General features: G+C 41.9%; 1 protein-coding gene across 7 annotated transcripts in view; it reads right to left on the bottom strand.

Annotated features, from left to right (window-relative positions):
* LOC144076357 (plasma membrane calcium-transporting ATPase 1-like) overlaps nt 1-21,801 on the bottom strand; it is a 52,487-nt gene that overhangs the window by 13,521 nt on the left and 17,165 nt on the right. For 5 of the 7 annotated variants that reach the window (XM_077604138.1, XM_077604137.1, XM_077604142.1 and 2 more), the window contains 12 exons: nt 17,076-17,453; nt 13,122-13,319; nt 12,787-13,044; nt 12,580-12,705; nt 11,191-11,316; nt 10,199-10,234; nt 5,409-5,579; nt 3,200-3,414; nt 2,330-2,572; nt 2,014-2,255; nt 1,699-1,936; nt 67-334 (listed from right to left, as the gene is read on the bottom strand). In XM_077604138.1, coding sequence (XP_077460264.1) covers nt 67-334; nt 1,699-1,936; nt 2,014-2,255; nt 2,330-2,572; nt 3,200-3,414; nt 5,409-5,579; nt 10,199-10,234; nt 11,191-11,316; nt 12,580-12,705; nt 12,787-13,044; nt 13,122-13,319; nt 17,076-17,274 — 2,320 coding nt within the window. In that variant the 5' untranslated portion in view covers nt 17,275-17,453. The remainder of the gene's footprint in view (nt 1-66; nt 335-1,698; nt 1,937-2,013; nt 2,256-2,329; nt 2,573-3,199; nt 3,415-5,408; nt 5,580-10,198; nt 10,235-11,190; nt 11,317-12,579; nt 12,706-12,786; nt 13,045-13,121; nt 13,320-17,075; nt 17,454-21,801) is intronic. The other 2 variants (XM_077604140.1, XM_077604141.1) reach the window with 1 other exon arrangement.

Below are 21,801 nucleotides of genomic sequence, written 5' to 3'. Positions count from 1 at the left end.
AGGGGGGGGGGGTTGTTGGTTCCACCACTGCCAAATCCGCTGGCTAGCATTTGTTAGCGCACCCACCTTTGACCAGCGTGTGTTTGTCGGTAGGCGATGAACGCGCCAGAACTCGCAATTTGGGCCAGACTTTGTCCAGGCGCTCCTGCTCCACCTCGCCCTGGTCGTTGCGGATATGCTGGTTGAACTCTTTACCCTCCATGGCCAGGAAGTCCTCGTTGGGGTGCAGGATTCCGCACTTGGTGGCGATGGCACGCGCCGTGTTGATGTTGTCGCCCGTCACCATGCGAACGGTGATTCCCGCCCGCTGGCACTTGGCGATGGCTTCCGGAACCTGACGGGTTCCAAACATCAACTTTATGCATTTATAACTCCCATTTGGACCGACCGGGAGGCTGCCGGTCCTCCTGGGTCAAACGCATGGGACGTCTAGCACCCTCAGATTTGGCCGGGGGTCAATAAGGAAGTGGCTGGTGAGTTAGCGACAATTTATAGCCTTTGCCTAATCACGCTAGTGTCGTACAGTGGTACCTCGACCTACGATCAGCTCTACCTTCGACATGCTCGTGGTACGATGAAAATTTCGATCGAATGATTCGCCCTAGATACGATCAAAATTTCGAGATGCGACCAAGCCAGGTGGCCATGACATGAGAGGCTGTTTATCATTGTAGTGCACTGTCTTTTTTTGCCGCATCTCTTTCGTGTATAACAGATATCTACGAGCACTGAATGATTTATTCAGACGAGTTTCCGCTACACATGGACCAGAAAACGCACAACACGCATGCGCGGGCAAAAAGAGGGCTTTCTGGGTAATGACGTACACTCGTGCACACAACACTGATAGCCAATGGCACCCTTTCTCAGAATAAAACTTCATTACCCACAATCAATACGTGGCTAGGCTGTTATTCCTTCCTTAGCCTGTTAGCTCCCACGATCGCTCATTCAAGACTACTTCTCGTTGGCAAGTGGTCGTGCCTTATCCTATTGTGAGGACATTTGTGTGCATCATTTTTTCAATTCAATTTATTGGCAAGAAAAAGCCCATAAATTGAAGGGAATACAACAGCAAACAGCCCATCGATAGCGAACGTGAGGGTGGAGGCGTGGCAAACCGCTAACCCGCCCAGAACGAAGGTAAAAAAAAAATTAAAACAAAATTAGAATTCAGTTTTGTGTAAAGTTACATACAACTTATGTTTAAGTGTGTCTGTATATATTAATCCAAGTTACTTTAAATTTGTTTGTTCGGTTAAGAGTGCGTTGTCGTGGAAAGTCCCCCCCAAAGCCTCGCCCCCTCTGTGCGTCTCTCTCCCGTCGACGAAATCCACCCAATTTTACTTCTATTAAACACATTTTATTACTATTAAACCACTAGTTATGTGTTACTTTGTTAATAGATGGCGAATTAGAAGAAATAAAACATTTTTTCCAATCCAATATCCTGTTTTTGGTGTTTTTTCAGAGGATTGGAACGAATTAATTTGTTTTCAATTAATTTCAATGGGAAACGTCCGCTCGAGTCACGAGGAGCTCAACATACGATCTCAGTCATGGAACGGATTAAGATCGTATGTCAAGGTACCACTGTATTATCCAACAAGACTCTGTCTGAAATTCGCCGTTAGCGATAGCCGCACAATAATTGTTCGCCTTTGCGATGACCACCGACGGTATGTCCGACTTTTGTACCTCGGGCCTGACGGGGTCCTCGATGCCGACCACGGAGACGCAGGTCAGGTTGTTGACGATCTCGTTCTCGGCGTCCCAGTTGGGCTCGCCGGCGTCGGCGGGGAAGTCGCGGAAGGCCAGGCAGATGGTGCGCAGGCCGTCGCACGCCATGGGTTCGATCACCGTGCGCACCATCTCGTCGCGATCTTTGGGCTTGAAGGCGCGCAGTTGACCGTCGGCGTCCAGGATATGCGAGCACCTGAAAGACGGACGCGGGGAACGTGAGCGGCGGACGGGGGACAGCGCGGACCGCCGGCCCGGAGGACGGGCGCTCACTTCCTGAGGATGATCTCCGACGCCCCCTTGCTGTACATGCGGTATCCGCCGTCGGCCATCTTGAGGACGGTGCTCATGGATTTGCGGGAGGAGTTGAAGGTGTAGACTTTGTACATCCTCTCCTCGGGGACCTCGTCCCGGATGGGCTGGTAGTCGCGCTTCAGTCCCAGGACCAAACCCAGGAGGGCGCACTCCGTCTTGTTGCCCACGTGGCGCGGCAGGCCGCCCTCCTTCTCCGGAGGCTGACGGGCGAACCACGAGGAGGATTTAGCCGGACTCTCGGCGGGACGTCGCTCGGCGCTAATTTTGCGCTCACCAGGATCTTGGTGGTGTAGGCCGAGTTGATGGAGATGCCGTTGACCAGGACCTCCAGCGTGTCGGGCTTGATGGCGGAGGCTTCGGGCACGCTCTTGTGGTGCGTGTCGCCCACGTAGGCCTGGACTACCGTCATGCGGTTCATGGTCAGGGTGCCCGTCTTGTCCGAGCAGATGGCCGTGGCGTTGCCCATGGTCTCGCAGGCGTCCAGGTGGCGCACCAGGTTGTTGTCCTTCATCATTTTCTGCCCATTGGGGAAGAAGGGACCACTCGTTTAAAATCACCCGTGCATTCGTCGATGGGGGAAAAAAATAATAAAAATGAAGGAAACAAGAGCGTTCACGTCTAAAAATGACACTTTTTGGGCAAACACCGTGACCGGACGTTTCGTCGAAAGATGTTTGGTCCCCGGACGTTTGGTCGAACGGACGTTTGATCGCCGGGTTCGCTCGCTGTCAAATTATGACAGAGTTTACCGTTGATATTTTGATATTAGATATTTACATATTAAACTCACTCACTCTCTCTCATGATTAGAATTTTGAGAGCTGGTTTCAACAGTAACAACCCGGCGACCAAACGTCCGTTCTACCAAACGTCCGTTCTACCAAACGTCCGGTCCACCAAACGTCCGAGTACCGGCAAACACGGTCCATTTTCTATTCCTTCGGGGACATTTGTGGGCCTACTTCCTGTTCAGTGGCCCAAAATCAACAGCGAGCGATCCGTCTGATCTGGCAGAAATGCCGTCGAACCAACGGGAAGTGAGCAAAAGAAAAAAGGGAAATGACAAAGACAACGGCCGCCACGGATGGCGGTTCCCGCCCCCCGACACGCGCACCGCTTTTGGCTTTTGGCTTTTTTTTTTTACCTTGACGGAGAAGGCCAGCGAGATGGTGACGGCGAGCGGCAGGCCCTCGGGGACGGCCACCACCAGGACGGTGACGCCGATGATGAAGAACTTGACAAAGTACTGGATGTAGATGGGCGTGCACTCGGAGGTCCACGTGCGGCCCTGAACGGCGAACGTGTCGATCACAAAGTACAAGATGAGGATGATCACCGTCACCGCCGACATGATCAGGCCTGCGAGCAAACCAGTTTCGGACTTAAACCAGAACCCCAAAAATTGAGAACAATATCAACTTTTTCTTTTTTTAAATGACTATTACCAACATTTTTGGACTAGAAGTCACACTTTTTTTTTCCATAGTTCATGACCATGATAGTGTTGGTGACCAATAAACATGAAAAATGTAACATGGATTTACCGTATTTTACGGACTATAACGTGGCCACCAAAAGTATTTTCATACCGTTTTAGATATATTTAGATATTTATTTTTTAAATTGTCTATTTTTTTAAATTTCCTAATTATTATTTAATTACATTTTAATTATTATTTAATTATTTATTTTTTAAATTATTATTGTGTAATTATTATATTTAATTATGTATTTTTTTTAATTATTATTATTTAATTATTATATTTTAATTATTATTATTTAATTATTATTTAATTAATTGGAGTCTTCCTGCTTCACTGCCAGCCCTCCCGCTACAAAACAGCTTGGACAGCCAGCGCCGCCATTTCAGATGAGGATCATAATGCTTCGGCCCGTTATTTTTTAACTGGTTCTTTTATTTTATAATAAATGACAGCTGGCCCTCCATGTGTGATGTCAGCGTGAATTCATTAAGGTTGATTGAGTCAATTCTGAGATGAACATGGGCGAGGGGGGGGGGGGGTTGACGGATCCAATAAAAGCGAGTGCATGCTGAGCCAGCGTCTGCAAACACGCGTCACTCATTTCATTTACCGGCCAAAAAAAAAAGTCATCCCAATGCGTTCTTAGGAATGATGTCTAAAAAAAATGGATGTTGCGAAAGACAAAATAAAGGGAAATAATGAAGCCCCAAATAGGATTTTTCTTCTTCGTGGTTGGTGAAAAAAACTTCAATAATAACTGAAATCTTGCTCATTTTCAATTGATGAAACAACCATTCATTGAGAATGCTTATTTGTATTGATCTGGTGAATTTACCATTGAAAAAAAAATATTTTTTCCCCTCTAAAAATGATCATAATAAAAAGAATATTTTTGCCATTTGAATGTGATGTCTGTCTCTTTTTTGTATTTGTTTTGAAATTGATTTGGTGAATTTACCATTGGAGAAAAAGATTATTTTTCCCCCTAAATTGATCATAATAAAAATAATATTTTTGCCATTTGAATGTGATATCCGTCTCTTTTTTTGTATTTGTTTTGAAATTGATTTGGTGAATTTACCATCGGAAAAAGAATAATTATTTGTTTTTTCCCCCCTAAATTCATCATAAAAAGAATTTTTTTTGGTATTTGTTTTGAAATTGATTTGGTGAATTTACCATTGGAGAAAAAGATTATTTTTCCCCCTAAATTGATCATAATAAAAATAATATTTTTGCCATTTGAATGTGATATCCGTCTCTTTTTTTGTATTTGTTTTGAAATTGATTTGGTGAATTTACCATCGGAAAAAGAATAATTATTTGTTTTTTCCCCCCTAAATTCATCATAAAAAGAATTTTTTTTGGTATTTGTTTTGAAATTGATTTGGTGAATTTACCATTGGAGAAAAAGATTATTTTTCCCCCTAAATTGATCATAATAAAAAGAATATTTTTGCCATTTGAATGTGATGTCCGTCTCTTTTTTTGTATTTGTTTTGAAATTGATTTGGTGAATTTACCATCGGAAAAAAAAGAATTATTTGTTTTTTCCCCCCTAAATTCATCATAAAAAGAATTTTTTTTGGTATTTGTTTTGAAATTGATTTGGTGAATTTACCATTGGAGAAAAAGATTATTTTTCCCCCTAAATAGATCATAATAAAAATAATATTTTTGCCATTTGAATGTGATGTCCGTCTCTTTTTTTTGTATTTGTTTTGAAATTTATTTGGTGAATTTACCATTGGAAAAAAAGAATTTCCCCCCCTAAATTGATCATAATAAAAAGAATATTTTTGCCATTTGAATGTGATGTCCGTCTCTTTTTTTTTTTTTAAAGCGGATTTTTTTGTCGGGAGTACTCACCGGCCTTCCCGATCTGCACGGCCAGGCGGGTCAGCTTCCCCTGCAGCACCGACTTCTCCTTCTTGGGCACCACCACCTTCTTGACCGGCTTGGCCTCCTCCTTCTCCTCTTTCTCCTCCTCCTCGCTCTTCAGCGGCTGGATCTCCAAGGCCACGCCATCCTGGGCCTTGGCTGCGTCCCCACCAACCCCCCAAAAAGCGTTGGTGAATGACGGGAGGAAGGACGAGAAGGAAGGGCGTGAAGATGAAGGACAGAGGACAGACAGGCAGAGAAAAGGTCAGCGGGGGCAAACAAACAAACATTCCAAACAGTCATCGCCGATTCGCCGCACGGCGCCTCGGATCCGCCAAATATCGATACGAACTTGATAGTGCAGGAACAAGAATACGAACATGAAATGGGGAAAAAAAAAATCACAATTAGACAGTATTTCCCCAGCCACTAGGGGGCGTGTCTACCTTCGGTAGGGCGGCGTAGTGGGAGCAAACGGAAGGCGAGGGAAAATTTTGGCTGCCATTTTTGGAGTGACCGTTTGTATCGAGAAGGACGAGGCTAACGCTAGGAGGACGTCTTCCGGGACTTTTTAGTTGGGGTTAATTTGTCTCCTAATATTGTCTGCGTTGAGGAACGTAGCCTTGCGTCCGAATAGCATCACAACAAAGTACAGTACAATATTTGTGATTTGATAATGTGAAATAGACAGCATCAAAAAAACATGTCTGTCCCAACATGGCGGTTCGCCGGCTTAAACTAGGTATTACTGTAAATCAAGGGTGTCAAACTCGGGTTGGTTGGCGGGCCACATTAACGTCAACTCCATTTCATGTGGGCTGGACCGTTTTAGATATAATATTTAGATATATATTTTTTTGAATAATTATTATTATTTCCTAATTATTATTTAATTATAATATTTTAATTATTATTTAATTATTATATTTTAATTATTATGTAATTATTATATTTTAATTATTTAACACGATCTAAAACAACAAGTTTATTTGAGCTTTTTTTCCTTAGTAAAGGAAAACATCTTTTAATATTTAGATTTTAATTTTTTTTATTTCCTAATTATTATTTAATTATTATATTTTAATTGTTATTTAATTATTATATTTTAATTGTTATTTAATTATTATATTTTAATTGTTATTTAATTATTATATTTTAATTGTCATTTAATTATTATATTTTAATTGTTATTTAATTATTATATATTAATTGTTATTTAATTATTATATATTAATTATTATTTAATTATTATATTTTAATTATTATTTAATTTATTATTTAACACTATCTAAAACAATGTTTATTTGAGCTTTTTTTTTCTTAGTAAAGGAAAAGCTCTTTTAATATATATATTTTTCATTTCAGAAGGAAACAAAATATATTTTTTCAATTATGCTCAATATTAAAGTGGAAAAGCGAAAATATTTTATATACTTATTTTTGGATTTTATAAAATTCTTTTAGATCTCAAAACACAAATGAAACAAAATGATTAAAAAATTGCAATGTTTGATTTAAAAAGGGGGAAAAAAACGGAAATATAACATACATCTATAACCATCATTTGAATTTTGACACCTGTGCTGTAAACATATTTTTGGGGAAATTTTGCTAGGAGAGGAAGCGGCTGTATTTTGGTGGCCACGCCCTCTTTTCCAGCTTCTCGGGCCACTCGTTAGCTTTCAGTTAGCTTGTCCGTGTGCCAAAAAAGGTCCTGCACCTTGACTACTTTATTTGTCAGACACGAGAGCTCAGTTGGCAGCCGTGACAGCGAGTCTCGGCCTCATTTGCATAAGCGCGTGGCCTATTTAAATGTGGAGGGGATGCGCATCATTGATCCCTTTCCCGACATGGCTCGCCGCCCGTCGAAAAACTAGCTCGGTTAATCCGACGCTAAGTGGTTAACGCTGAAAACTTCCTCGTTTCGACGCTCAAACGGCTCATGGGAAATGAGAAACCGCAGTTAATGCCGGTGATTTTATGCAATCGGATGAAAAATAACTGCCGTGCTTCTGGCTTTCCACTAGGAAGCCATTTTCAGGATGTTCAAAAATCTATGGGAAGAAGTTAATCTTTTTAAGGGCTTTTTTCTCTCTTTCATTGTGTTAAAAATTCAGCCCCTGGAGCCAGTTTGTTTTAAGGGAAATTAAATTTGGTAGAGATGTTCTTCATGAGTAAACCGACAAAAAAGCCTCAAGAAGCTATGCCCAGAAATGCAGAGGAAGTCTGTAATTGGAATTTCAGGCCGCCATTTTGGGGACATTTTGTGTTCAAGTCATTTGTTTCTTTGTGGTTAATTTAAAAAAAAAAATCAGCCCCTGGAGCCAGTTTTGTTTAAGAACATGAAATTTGGTGGGGATGTTCTTCATGAGTAGACCGACAAAAAAGCCTCAGGAAGCTATGCCTAGAAATGCACAGGAAGTTTGCAATTGGGATTTCAGGCCGCCATTTTGGGGACATTTTGTGTTCAAGTGATTTGTTCCTTCATAAAACTAGTCATTTAAAAATTCAGCCCCTGGAGCCAGTTTTGTTTAGGAACATGACATTTGGTAGAGATGTTCTTAACGAGTAGACCGACAAAAAAGCCTCAGGAAGTGATGCCCAGAAATACACAGGAAGTTTACAATTGGGATTTGAGGCCACCATTTTGGGGACATTTTGTGTTTATGTGATTTGCCCCCTTGGTTATTTTGAGCTAGCAACAAAAAAGTTGATCAATCATAGGTAGACGTACAAAACTATCTGGAGGTCAAAAGTTTAACTGAACGTGTGATTGGGCGGAGCCAACTAGAAAAACGTGATGAGCCGACACACCAGCCAACGGAAAACGTCATCCTTTTGTGATCCAAGCGCTTTGTGCATTGTGTTTGAAAGGATCATTTCTTTTGCAATTGGCGGCGTGACGCATCTAATTTCAGCCGTGCCTATTTTTTTAAGCGCTTGACAAAGGAAAACAATTGAGTTCAAGTCAAAGGGAGATTTACGAGCCGTCGTGAACATCAATGGCTGAAATCCAACGGCAGGATTAATAGAAGAAGTTTGAGCTTTAAACCATTAAATCAGGAGCATGTCAATGTTATAACCTTTCACTTTTGGGCTGATGGAGCCAAAGTGTTCATTTATTTAGTGTTTATCGCCTTCTCTACTTTATTTACTTCAATTTCATATTTCATTATAGTTGACATGATTGTTGTCTTTGCTTTTTGTTCATATGACGCCATATTTCCATTGTTAATGGTAGGAAGTGTCTTTTTTTAAATCTTTTTTTTAGTTTTTTTTTTTTTTTTTAAACATAAGCCTACATACAGTACTGTCCAAATTGCCTTTGGGAGGACATTCTAGCAGAAGACTGTCTTCCTTACTGCTAGCTAAGCAGAAACTGCAATGCGGGGGACGTCCATTCCCATTGGCTGTCCCAAACGAACGCTTGACGAGACTGGACGTTTAGTCGAGACGTTGATCGCAAAGCAAATACAGAAAGCGTCGCTGGGTGGCTCGATTTTGGACTTTCAGACCACCAAACGTCGACGGAGCTTTCGTCGAACACCCCGCATTCATCGAGACCCACTGACCAATCACGGCACGGCACCATGGGAGGTTTTGGCGTCTGTGTGTGTGTGTGTGTGTGTGTGTGTGTGAGTGTGTGTTCTCGACAATTAGGAAAACAAATCAAAATGACAGCAAGTCCACAGACAGACGACAAACTGAAAAAGGACCACCCGAAAAACCACAGCGATGCAGAACCACGACAGCTGGGTGGGAGGAAGAGGAAGAGGAGGAGGAGGAGGAAGAGCAACGAGGAAAGAGAGGGGTCAGACCACCCCGAACGGAACAGACAACATCAAAGTCCTGAGCAAGACCCTGCAAAGAACCAAGCCAGAGGAACCAGAGCAAGATAGAGAAGAAGAAGAAGAAGAAGAAGAAGAAGAAGAAGAAGAAGAAGAAGAAGGAAGGAGGAGGAGGAGGAGGAAGAAGACCGAGTCTCGGCGCCGCCGTGCAAATTGCTCGCATTGGACTGATTCGACTAAACGATCAAAATGACAATTTGAGCTTTTGAAACTCATGTTTTGGTGTCAAACACGATTTTAGACTCCGATTTAAATTCATTGAAAAATAAGTGGAAATAACTTTTTTGAAACTGATAAATGTCCCATTTTAACACTAAATTTCAGGTTTTCAATATCAATTTAACCATTTTATTGTTTTTTTTTTTTTAAACTTGACGTTCAAATTTGTCCATATTTTCCATACTCTTCAAAAATTGAAATGTAATAGAACAGCTGTCAACGGCAGCCAAAGAGTTAAACTCAGTAGCCTAATCCAAGAAGTACTGAATTTTCTTGCACATAAGGGATTGGACGTCGATGTCCGTCCACGGCAAACAAACAAAAATTCAGCTCATTATCGTGATCGAGTAACGGCAATCAAAGAAGTAAATAGTGTTTATGACTATGTTATTAGTGTAATAAGGATGGCCAGGTTAAAAAAAAAAAGCGTTGGACTTCAACGGCCGTCAACGGCAGCCAATGAGATCGACGCTAAAAATCCCAGCGCAATGACGGACAGCGGTGCCTTTGCACCCGGTGGGCTAACCCGCGAGAAAAGGCCTTTGTTATTAGTCAACGGCGGAGAAAGAGAGACAGAAAGAAAGACAGACAGACAGACAGAGAGAGCGCCCCCTCCTGCCTCCGGATGGAAATGAGAGGGGAGGTGACATTGGAGGGGGGAGGAAAATGGCGGGACGGAGCAACAGGTGGTGGATGAATGGAGGGGGTTACCTTTGTTGCGATTTTCGGGGGGTCCTTGTTTTTTACCTGTTCGGACAGAGAGAGAGGGCGGAGTGCTGAGAAGGCGGAGCAAACGCAAGGAAATATTCAAAAAGTCCCAGGACAGTGGGACACGCCGCCAGGCCCCGCCACAATAAAAGTCAGGCCTAATTGGGAAAGTGTTCTTTTTTTATGTTACGAATACTTAAATCGTGTGGATGAGAAGAAATGAGAAATGGAGGAAATTAAGGTGGAAATTGAGAAAATCATCAATAATCTGAAAGTCTTTTTTTTTTTTAAGTACTACATTGAAAAATGAATATTCCTCATTTTAAATTGAAAAAATGTGTATTTTGAGATTTCATGTTATAATTAAACTACATGAAAAGGAATCCTTTTTCCATTCCTTTATATTTATCCTTTAATTTTAAGGTTATCCAACTTTGAGTTATATTTTTCAAATTTATGTCTGAATTATTATTCATGTTTGAATGCATGGATATATGCAGACGAGTACTTTAAAATTGTATGGATAAAAGAAATATTTGTGTGAAAATACTTGAAAAGAAATAATGCAAATAAAAATAAATGTTAAAAAAGGATGAAAATATTTAAAAAATAAACATGAAAAAGTAATGCTTTTTACATTTTGTATGTTTTTTTAAAAATAAATTTCCTTTTTTGTTTCCCTTTTTCCTTAATGATCCATTCAAACGTTTATTTTTATTGTATTTATTTTTAATTTACTGAAATGGAGGCAAAGGAGCCGTCAGCGTCCGTTCCTCCGCTTTCCAAACGAAGGAGAGGAAAATCAAAAGAGGGCGCCTGTCCTCGCGTGCGAGCGGTCGCCCCGTTGAACGATTTTGGAGTTGTTGTTTGTGTGTCTGTGTGTGTGTGTGTGTGTGTGTGTGTGTGTGTGTGTCTGTGTGTGTGTGTGTTTTGGGGAGAGCAAAGCGCAAATGAGCGGTGGTAGAGCGAGTGACACTGGAGGATTTGCCGCCTACTTTTTTTGGCCTTCTTCTCGTCCACGTTGTCGCCGGCGCCCAGTAGCGTGAAGATGATCCCCGTCTGGGAGTTGAGGCCCACGGCCGAGACCACCATGCGGCCCGAGCCTTCCATCACGTGAGTTCCTGGTACAAGAGAGGGAGGGAGTGAGGGAGGGAGGTCCAAACATTTTTAACAACATTGACTTATTGCCAGGGTCGTGGGGGGTGCCAGAGCTAGAGCTGGCCGATAAAATGATAACAATAATTATTGTGAAATCATTTTGTCAACAGAATATTAAAAACTTTCGATCAATTTCGAACTGTAATTACACCACCCGGCCATCACAGAGAACGGGGGCGCTGTCGTGAGATGAACGCTAGTTCCAGAAGGAGAGGATAACGAGGAAACGTGTTTTTAGCATGTTAGCAATCGAGGCTAACACTGAGCACGAATGGAAAAGGACTACAACACGGCCAAAATAAGCGATGAGATGCAGGAAAACACCGAGCCGATCCACTAAAAGATACAAGTGAATTCTCCCTGGCGTTTTCTCACTTGATATACAGGATGTTTTCCCAATTTATGTAAATGTTCTGATTGCAAAAATCTAAAACTTGTTACCTCGGGTTTAAATGGGTTAAGTTCATCCAACTTTTTTATTTCATTTATTTTGTAAATGGCCATGTGTGGTAAATTATCTTCGTTGCGCAACAGAACTATAAAAATACTTTTTTAAAATCATCATATTTCATATTCACTTCTTATAAAGTAAGGTGACATAGTTACTTTCATATTTGAATAAGGTGGAAAGTAATTTATTCACAGAAGTTTGAAATTAAAAAAAGATAGTTATTGTGATAATTAGCGATAAACTGAAAATATGTTTGTTATCGTGATAACAATTTTTGTCATTTACTCACATAGGCCGCACTTCAAAGTCTAAACGTTTCTCCAAAGTAGACCAAGTGCCCAATCAGTATGCACTAAAATAAGATTGTGTAGATGTCGCTCTATGACGGTGACAGCTTGACTGTCAGGGTACATTGCTTGCTGACGCGCTATATTTATATAGTGAAAAGGCAGACATGTGAAAGGGGAATGCGCATATCATGCTTAAAGAATGACAATATAAGCAGTCGACGATGACGTTGTGGTCTGCTACCAGTGATCGAGACGATCCGAAATGGGTAAAACCAGATCGGTTTTTAGAAAAAACACCCGTACAAAAGTTGTCATACGGCGTACACAATTTAAAATGATCAAAAAGCGTATAAGTTGACAAGTATGCAATCAGCTACTGCTGCAGTAAATGTCCCTTAGTCCAAATCTGGCTAGCCTTCATTGGAAATACCACTTATGATCATCATTGAGAACAAACTGTTATAACGGCTCGGTCGCGGACTCACCCGAGAGCAACATGGGATCTTTCTCCAGGGACTTTCGGACCTGGTCGGACTCTCCGGTCAGCGAGCTCTCGTCGATCTTCAGGTCGTTGCCTTGAATCAGGATGCCGTCGGTGGGCAGCAGGTCGCCTGCGTCGGGAGAGACCGCGGCGTTGAGACCGGGATCTGCGGCCCAAACCCAGGCACCGGAACCAGAACCCGGGTACCTACCGTATTTGATTTGCGCAATGTCGCCCACTACCATCTCGGACACGGGGATCTGGATGACCTGGCCCTTGCGGATGACGGTGAACTTCTGCTCCTGCTCGATGCGGCTCTGGAGGCCCCGGAACTGCCTCTCTTTGGACCAGTCGTTGAAGGCCGTCACCAGCACCACGATGATGACGGAGAACAAGATGGCGGCGCCCTCGATCCAGCCCGCCTGCGCCTCGCCCTCGTCCTCCGCGCCGCCCGAGGCCTGGCCGCACGCTGGAGTGGAGAAGAAGAGGATCCGGCGGCGGCTCGGGCAAAAGACGCGTACGGCGCCCCGCTCGGGCCCCGCCTACCTTCGTTGTCTCCGCCTTCCAGGTGGTAGAAGGACAGGCCCAGCGAGATGATGGCGGCGATCTCCAGGATGATCAGTGTGACATCCTGCAAGGCTTCCCACACCAGCTGCAGGAAGGTTTTGGGCTTCTTGGGCGGGATGAAGTTGCGCCCGTAGGCGGCGTGGCGCTTCTCCAGGTCCGCCGGGTTGCCCGAAAGACCTGCCGTTAACATAAAAAAAAAAAAATCAAATATAGGAAATCCATTTTGTGAGAGTGAAAGATAACACAATCAGACATTTAAGGACATCTTGATTTGACTTTGTCAGCGTGCAAGCCACGCCCCGCCCGCCGTTCAGCTCCCGCGTGGACGCAATCTGTCGCGAGCGGCCCACGCCAAGCCGACCTTCCCCCGTCCGAGGGAACCAACCAACTCACAAGTCGGAATAGGATAACGTGATCGCTATACTATATTTTCAAGTCCTTAGCAAAAAGAAAGCACTGCATCAATAATAACAGTTTAAAAAATGAACAAATGTAACTTTTTGGGGGTCTTTTTGAGGCTCTCTATTAAAAATCCATAAACTGCCCCAACAAGTACAGTGGTACCTCGACCTACGATCAGCTCTACCTACGGCATGCTCAAGGTACGATGAAAATTTCGATTGAATAATTCGCCCTAGATACGATCAAAATTGTGAGATGTGACCAAGCCAGGTGGCCATGACATGAGAGGCTGTTTATCATTGTAGCGCACTGTCTTTTTTGCCGCATCTCTTTCGTGTATAACAGATATCTACGAGCACTGAATGGTTTCTTTCGCCTACACATGGACCAGAAAACGCACAACGCGCATGCACGGGCAAAAAGAGGGCTTTCTGGGTAATGAAGTATACTCGTGCACACAACACCGATAGCCAATGGCAGCCTTTCTCAGAATAAAACTTCATTACCCACAATCAATACGTGGCTAGGCTGTTATTCCTTCCTTAGCCTGTTAGCTCCCGCGATCGCTTATTCAAGACTGCTTCTCGTTGGCAAGTGGTCGTGCCTTATCCTATTGTGAGGATATTTGTGTGCATCATTTTCAGAATATTTTGAAGGGAAGACAACAGCAAACAGCCCGTCGATAGCGAACGTGAGGGTGGAGGCGTGGCAAACAGCTAACCCGGCCAGAACAAAGGTAAAAAAAATTAAAACAAAATTAGAATTCAGTTTTGTGTAAAGTTACATTAAACATATGTTTGAGTGTGTCTGTATATCTTAATACAAGTTCATTTAAATTTGTTTGTTCGGTTACGAGTGCGTTGCCGTGGATAAAGTCAAAATGGAAAGCAAGCTGATATCAACAGGAAGTGACCCATAAGTACTAATAAATAGCAAGGAAGTGACCCAAAACATAGAGATAGTGTCCAAAACATGACAGCTGTTGAGTTGAATGACAAAAGCCAGTGTGACTTTTTTTTCTTTCTTCTTCCTTTTTTATTTTCCAGTGGGCGTTCGCGATTGAAAAGAAAGACGCAGATGTGAGTGAGCAATGTGTGTCCACATGCCGGCAGTTGCCATGGCAACCCGCCGCCTTCCTTCCTCGCAAATCAACACCTTGGTGCCTCAATTTAACCTGAAAACAAAATCTACATGAAGGGGAAGAAAAAGAGATATTTTTAAAAAAATGAATTGGGCAGAAAAAAATAAATGTGAAAGATTTTTTGTATTTTAAATAAAGGTTTATTTAAAACTATTTTTGGGGACAATTTCCAACATAAAATGTGATATGTATGAATATTGTACGATAACCATGTGATATATTGGATACTATATATGAATAAAATATGAATAAGTAAAAGATTTGAATATATGATACATTTAAAAAATAAATCTATTTTTTTACATTTGTATTTTTTATTTTATTGAATAAATACATTTATTCCAAATGAATTTTCTATAACTTTTTGTACTTGTTTTTCGTCATTTAGAATTTCCAGTCGATTTTCTCTATATAGGATTTATCTGATATTTTTTCTTTATTTTCATGTTAATTGTTAAAGCTAAATAAAAAACTAATAATTTTTTCATGCCCAATTTTTTGATGAAAACAAAAAAAAACGTTTTTCCATAGCATCTCTCTCTCTCTTTTTTCTTGACATACCTCCCAAAATAGGATTTTTATTTTTAGTTGCCGTCACCTCCAGACGAGGAAAATTGACATTTTTCTCTCTTTCTTTCCACGCTTTTTTTCGGGTAGCGATGAAAGGAAAAAAAATGACACGACGGCCACCGGGACGCTTCAGAGACATCAAGCGCCGCCCAAATGTGACGGACGAAAGGCGAGAGCGAGAAAAATGAAAGATGAAACAGCGTTCAACGTGCGAATGTGTCAAGCTCCAAAGACGTTTGCGTTGATGCTGTAAAAAAAAATGCCTTCATTTGTATATACGTCGATTATTTTGGGAAACGTTCAAATGAGGTCAGAAAATTCATTTGGGCAAAATATTGAAAATCGTTTGAGCGAGTCTTCAAATGAACCAACAGCGTATTAAATGATGTCGGGATACAAATCATTCAAATTTGATCATTAGTGAATTTACCGAGTGGAAAATGCAGTGCATAGTTTGAAATGGAATTGTCATTTTAAAAAACAAAGGCCACATTTGACATGATTTATGTGTGTTTTAGTTTTGTAGGCATCACGCAGTCCTTTTGATATATTTCTTGTTATTTTATAGGATGAGAGAGATGCATTTTTTTCTTTTATTCTTGGATGTGCGTGACACGCTTTTGCCAAACGAGGCCGCCGGTTCGCCAGCGATGACGGCGATGGCGTGGCGCGACCCGCTGACCGATTTGCTAAATGGAACGGCGCCGTCCGCGATCTGCGAGGACATTAGACGAGCCGCCCGGAACTAATTTCAATTGCGGGAATGGAACCGCCCCGCGGATCAAAAAATGGACGACGATGAGGAAGGGCACAAAGAGAGAGGAAGAGCATTTCCAGGACTCCAATTCCTTCCATTTGAATACTTATTTTTGCCCGATTTTAAGAATGTGCTTTACTGAGTCACCAGAAAATATACAGAGTGGTACCTCTACTTACAAATGCCGCCAAATACAACATTTTCAGGTTACGAAACCATTGGATAATATGCAAATGAGCGTTCCGATATACGAAAACAAGATCCAAGCGACAAAGTGTCCCAATATGTCCACATATTTTCTGTATTTTAGTTTGAAATTGTTGCGATAGCGTTTACAATCTCCCCACACTTTGCTGTCCTCCCATTGGCTGTCTCCCAATAACAACTTTGCACTTTAAAAAAATAGTTCTATATAATGCTAAGTTGCTAACATTAGCTTCCGCCTTCCATGACTGATAATGCAAATTCTATATAATGCTAAGTTGCTAATGTTAGCTTCCGCCTTCCATGACTGATAATGCAAGTTCTAAATAATTCTAAGTGCTAAGTTGCTAACGTCAGCGTCCGCCTTCCATAACTGATAATGCAAGTTCTATATAATGCTAAGTTGCTAACATTAGCTTCCGCCTTCCATGACCGATAATGCAAATTCTATATAATTCTAAGTTGCTTACGTTAGCGTCCGCCTTCCATGACTGATAATGCAACTTCTATATGATGCTAAGTTGCTAACGTTAGCTTCCGCCTTCCACTTATGCACCTGCGCCAATAGGAAATGTTTTGGCATGCCCGTTATTCATTTTAATACATTCAGAAATCATTTTCTCTCATTTAGTGCGTTTTTTTTTTTTTTTACATCTTTTATACCAAATTGGGACACTGATCAATTTTGAAGGATTTTCTTTTGGAGGATCGTGGAACAAAAGCGGGAATTGACGCATACAATGCTGCTCTATTTACGAAACAAGTTCTGTAGAGGTACTATCAATACGGTGACTTTTTTTAACGTTACCACGCATGTGTGAATTTATGGCAGGTAGGTGATTTGCGGGCGTGACGTTACCTTCGATGGGCGAGGTTTTGAGGCGCCGGCAGATGCCCTGCACGTCCACGTAGTCATCCCGTATCTTGGCGACGGCCTCGCCGCTGCGCAGCTCCATGAGACCCCGCAGGTCGCCCACCGTCACCCCAAAGTCGCCGTCTCGCTCGCCATCGGCCAGCGAGTTCCCCGCGGGGTGCTGGGCGGCGCCGTCGTCGGCCATATTGCCGGTCGTCGAGGTCGCGGGGAAGTCCCGGGGCGTCGGTGAAGGGGGGTGGGCCGGGGGGAGGAAAGGAGAGGAGAGGAGAGGGGGAGGCGCGGGCTCGCTGCTTTGGGCTCCTTGGACCGGCCGGTCGCTTAACTCCTCCTCTGGGTTACCGTGGAAACCAAGGTCAACATGCTCTGTCAAAATGCAGAAAGAATCGGAATTTTTCACTCATTTATGCACATTTAGGCTTTAATACATTTTACATGCATCTGACACTTTTTATTTTGTCATCTATGTCACTCACTTAAGTTTTTTTTTTTTAATGAACCCGCTTGATGTCCGGACTATAATTGGATAAATATGTATCAGAAAAGCATTGAGGGGAATATAGGGATATGTCAATTGATCATCATGATTAAAAAAAATAAAGGAAACTAAATTGAAAAATACAACAACAAAAATTGGCATTTTTGAAGATTCACAAAGAGCAGAAATTTAAATACATAGAAATGTATCAAAAATACATTTTAACTTTTGGAATTGTAAAAAAGTATCATTTTTTTATCAATAGATTGCTCCATTTATAATAAAAAAAAAGAAGAAATGTAAGTATATACATAAAATAAACAAATGTGGAGAAATTAAATATTACTCCTTTTATTAATTTCTTCATATATTTTTCAAGCCATGTTTTTAATTCATTTTCTGCATTTCCTTTTTTAATTTTGCTATTTAATTTAGCTCATTTTTTTTCAATATTATATACTATCTTTAAGCACTAAGGTATTCCTCCAAAGCTTTATTTACTGCATCTTGGTCAAACATAAAGACGGCCAAATAGGACGACGAGAGCGCTCGAACGACATCGCGTCGCCTCGATTAGGACGGCCGGACGACGAGTGGAGGCTAACGCCCGCCCGCGCGCTAATGCGGCGGTCGCTGGGTGGCTATTCACGGGATGGCGTGCGGCCGTGCATGGGATCGGGGTCAGCTCGGATCGGAGTTGGCCACCACCAAAACAAACATTTTCCACTACATCGCTCAACGCTATTAAAAAAACAGGAAGTGATTCAGAAATCAGTTCATCATTAATAGATATCCAATTTTGGAGTATTTCAGGTCACTTCCTGTTGCATTCCGAGCATACCTGGGTAACTTCCTGTTGTTTAGGGGGGATTTATGGGTCATGTGGTGTTGATTTGGGTTAGCCCTGCGATTGAAAATGTGACATTGCACAAAAGTAAAGAATTAGACCACGCCCACCGAGTCCAAAGGCAAGGCGGCCGTCATAAATAGCGATGGTGCCACTCTTTTGTCCAAACCGCGATAGGAAATCCAATGGAATGTTTGCTGAAATGACTCAATCCTGGTTGATTATTAACAAATTGAATTTTTATGTTTTTATGTTTCAAAGTCATAAAATTATTCCTGTGGCTGTGAAACTAGATTTGAAGTATTAAAAAGGTCAAAACAATATTTGTTAAAAATAGAGTATTGATTTTTGTTTTTTGAAATATTTTATTTTTATGGTATATTTCTAGTTACTACCAGTTTAGTTTCATTCATATTTTGATTGAAAAAGTATGATCTGTATTTTTAAAAATAAAAAATACAGTAAATAACATTTCTTCACTCAAAAGTAAAAACTAAATAATTTTAAAAATGATTTCTGTTGCTCTGGCTAGAATTATAAAATATAAATAAATATATATTTTTAAATGATTAAAAAAACAACAACATTTCTTTACTTAAAAGTAAAAACAAAATAATTTTACAAACTCTTGCTCGTTTTGTGTTTTTGTTGCTTTTCTGTCTTAATGATTTGATTTGGTGATTCTTAATGATCCCATTTACTTTGCTTTGCTTTGTACTTTGTGCTTTTGCTTTGTTGTTCTGTCTAATCACCCTCTGCTACTGTCACAATGAAATTTCCTGAATACGGCATAAATAGTTATCCAATCCAATAAATATACATTTTTAATGATTTAAAAAAACAAAACATGTTTTTACAGAAGGGTTTGCGGGGGTGCTGTGGAATTGGATCACTCCATGCCGATACTATTATTGAAATGAACCGGACGTCTACAACTGTCAACGGCAAAGAAAGACAACATGATGGCCGCCGAGCCTCCCGGTCAGAATGAATTAGACGCCAATGAGTTCATCCTTAAAAACACTTGAGTGTAGAAATGACGCGAGCGGGGCTGAGTTCCGATCACATGACCACATCTGAGACAATAATCTAATCTAACCCGATGAGTCAACTGGTTTCGAAGACACCCACCCGCACGCAAAAGCCTTTACTTTGAACGCCATATTTCCACCTTTCCTCCGATTGAGCCCCAACGACGTGGCAATGGCTTCATTCATGTTTTTTTTCTGCTGATCGCCGCCTTCTTCTTGCCTCTGCAGACACACCTGCTCTGCATACTAAACCAGCCTGCTGACTACACACACACACAGACGAGGCAAACTCCCTGCTGGCCACACCCTCCACACATAAAAAAAAAGGAACTTTATTTTTTCTTGGTTCCTCTCGTTGCTTTTGCTTGAGGGAGAAAATAAAGAAAGCTTTCCTGCCCGTCACCAAAACCCATTTTAGATCGTCTCGTCAAAAATATGCAATATTATCCTAAAAAATAACTCGCGGAGTGACAAAACAGTCTAATAAATCACCCATTTAAGTCAAACAAATGGATATTAGGAAATGGCCCAGCGGTTAGGACGTCCGCCTCGCAGTTCGCAGGCGGAGGGTTCAATGCTACATTGTCATTAATGTTGGTGATTGGTTGTTTGTCTCGTGGTGCCCGGCGATTGGCAGGTGACCGACACTCAGAAAAAATAAAATAAAAATAATTGAAATAGTTTGCTTGTCTTGAATTGTAAAAAAAAAAAATCTACTATTATTCGATTTGATACAGAATGAGCCGGGAATACCCCCCAAAATCCTCAAAAGTGACCAAAAACCAACAGTGTGTGTGTTTATGTGTTGGTAGCACGTCAGGCGGAGATTCCGAGGGAAGAAAAGTGGGGGGGGGGCAGCAAAAGGGGAGCCGGGAATGCGGGAGACCACACCCTTAGCTGCAGTCACGTGACCGGCCAGCCGGCCGGAGGGAAGAAAAATGGGAGGGACGGCAAAGAAATCGCCAGACTGCGGAGAAGTGCCGCGCGCCCCCCCCTAAAAAACGCCACCCTCTTGGACGTTCCCCTTATTGTTAGCTTTTAGGGGCGTCCCCCCCATCCATCCAAGCTTGTGAAATCGGGCCCCATCGCGTCTATTTTTTTTTTAAATTGGGTAGAAGAGATCGGGCTTTAAAGATTTATTTCAAACCAAAATTTTCAAGGACACTTCCAGGTGATTTTGGGGGCTTCCAGGGTCACTCATTGTTGATTTTAGGTACTTTGGGGGTTACCTTCAGTTGATTTTAGGGCCTTTCAGGGTCACTTCTGGTTGATTATTGGGCATTTTGGGGTCACTTCTGGTTCATTGTAGGGCCTTGGGGGTCAGCTTTGGTTTGTTTTCAGGCTTTTCAAGGTCACCTTGTTGATTTTAGGGCATTTTGGGGTCACTTCTGGTTGATTTTAGGGCGTTGGGGGTCACTTGTTGATTTTAGGACCTTGGGAGTCATCTTTGGTTGATTTTAGGGCCGTTGGTGGGTTACTTGTTGATTTTAGGGCCTTTCAGGGTCACTACTGATTAATTTTAAGGCCTTGGGGGTCATCTTTGGCTGATTTTAGGGCCTTTGGGGGGGGGGGTCACCTTTGGGTTTTTTTGGGGCCTTGCAGGGTCACTTCTGGTTGATTTTGGGTCACTGAATAGGAAGTGACCCAGGAATGTCACCAAATAAACAGCCAGTGACCCAAAGTAAACAGGAAGTGACCTGTAAATGCCCCCAAACACAGGAAGAATTGTGCCGTGGTTTCAGTACCATTGATGGCGCTAAACTTCCGTCCAGTCAAAATGTATTGGACGTCATTGCCGTCAGTGGCAACCTGTTAATGTAAGTTAACATAGACACTATTGTAGTAGAAAACTTTGCTAGCAACCCAGTGATTCCTTTCGCCCGTTTAAAACGTTATTTTTACTCTTGGCAGAAGCATATCGATAACCCTTGGGAGACAAATATTGATTGAAATTTCCAAATATTTATCAAAACGGTCTTATCGGTCTGTCAAACGTATTCCCAGCGGAAACTTTGGCGCGTCGTAACGATCAACGAGTCTGAAATGATGAGGCTTTTAAGACGCCGTAGCTATTGATAGCCAGAAAAAAAAGCCGTTTGATTGGGCGTGGAAACGATACAAAAGCAGGCGGTGGCTTTGAACGAGTGACACGTCGCCGCTATTTTCAGCCCGTTTCATGACTAAAGCGCCGCTTTTTCATCCTCGCAGACAATTCCCACGCCACGTCAACAAATTGATCACTTAACATTTTCGGCGCCGTTGACAATGAGACGCACATTGACTTTGCCCCTACCAACATGGCCGCCCAGCCCGAGGCCATGTTGGTAGGGGCCGCAAAATAGCTTTTTATGCTTCTGC

Source organism: Stigmatopora argus, chromosome 6, assembly GCF_051989625.1.
Source record: "Stigmatopora argus isolate UIUO_Sarg chromosome 6, RoL_Sarg_1.0, whole genome shotgun sequence".
Taxonomy (NCBI): Eukaryota; Metazoa; Chordata; class Actinopteri; order Syngnathiformes; family Syngnathidae; genus Stigmatopora; species Stigmatopora argus.
The sequence above is the reverse complement of the archived record's forward strand: the minus strand, read 5'-3'. Positions and strand labels throughout refer to the sequence as shown.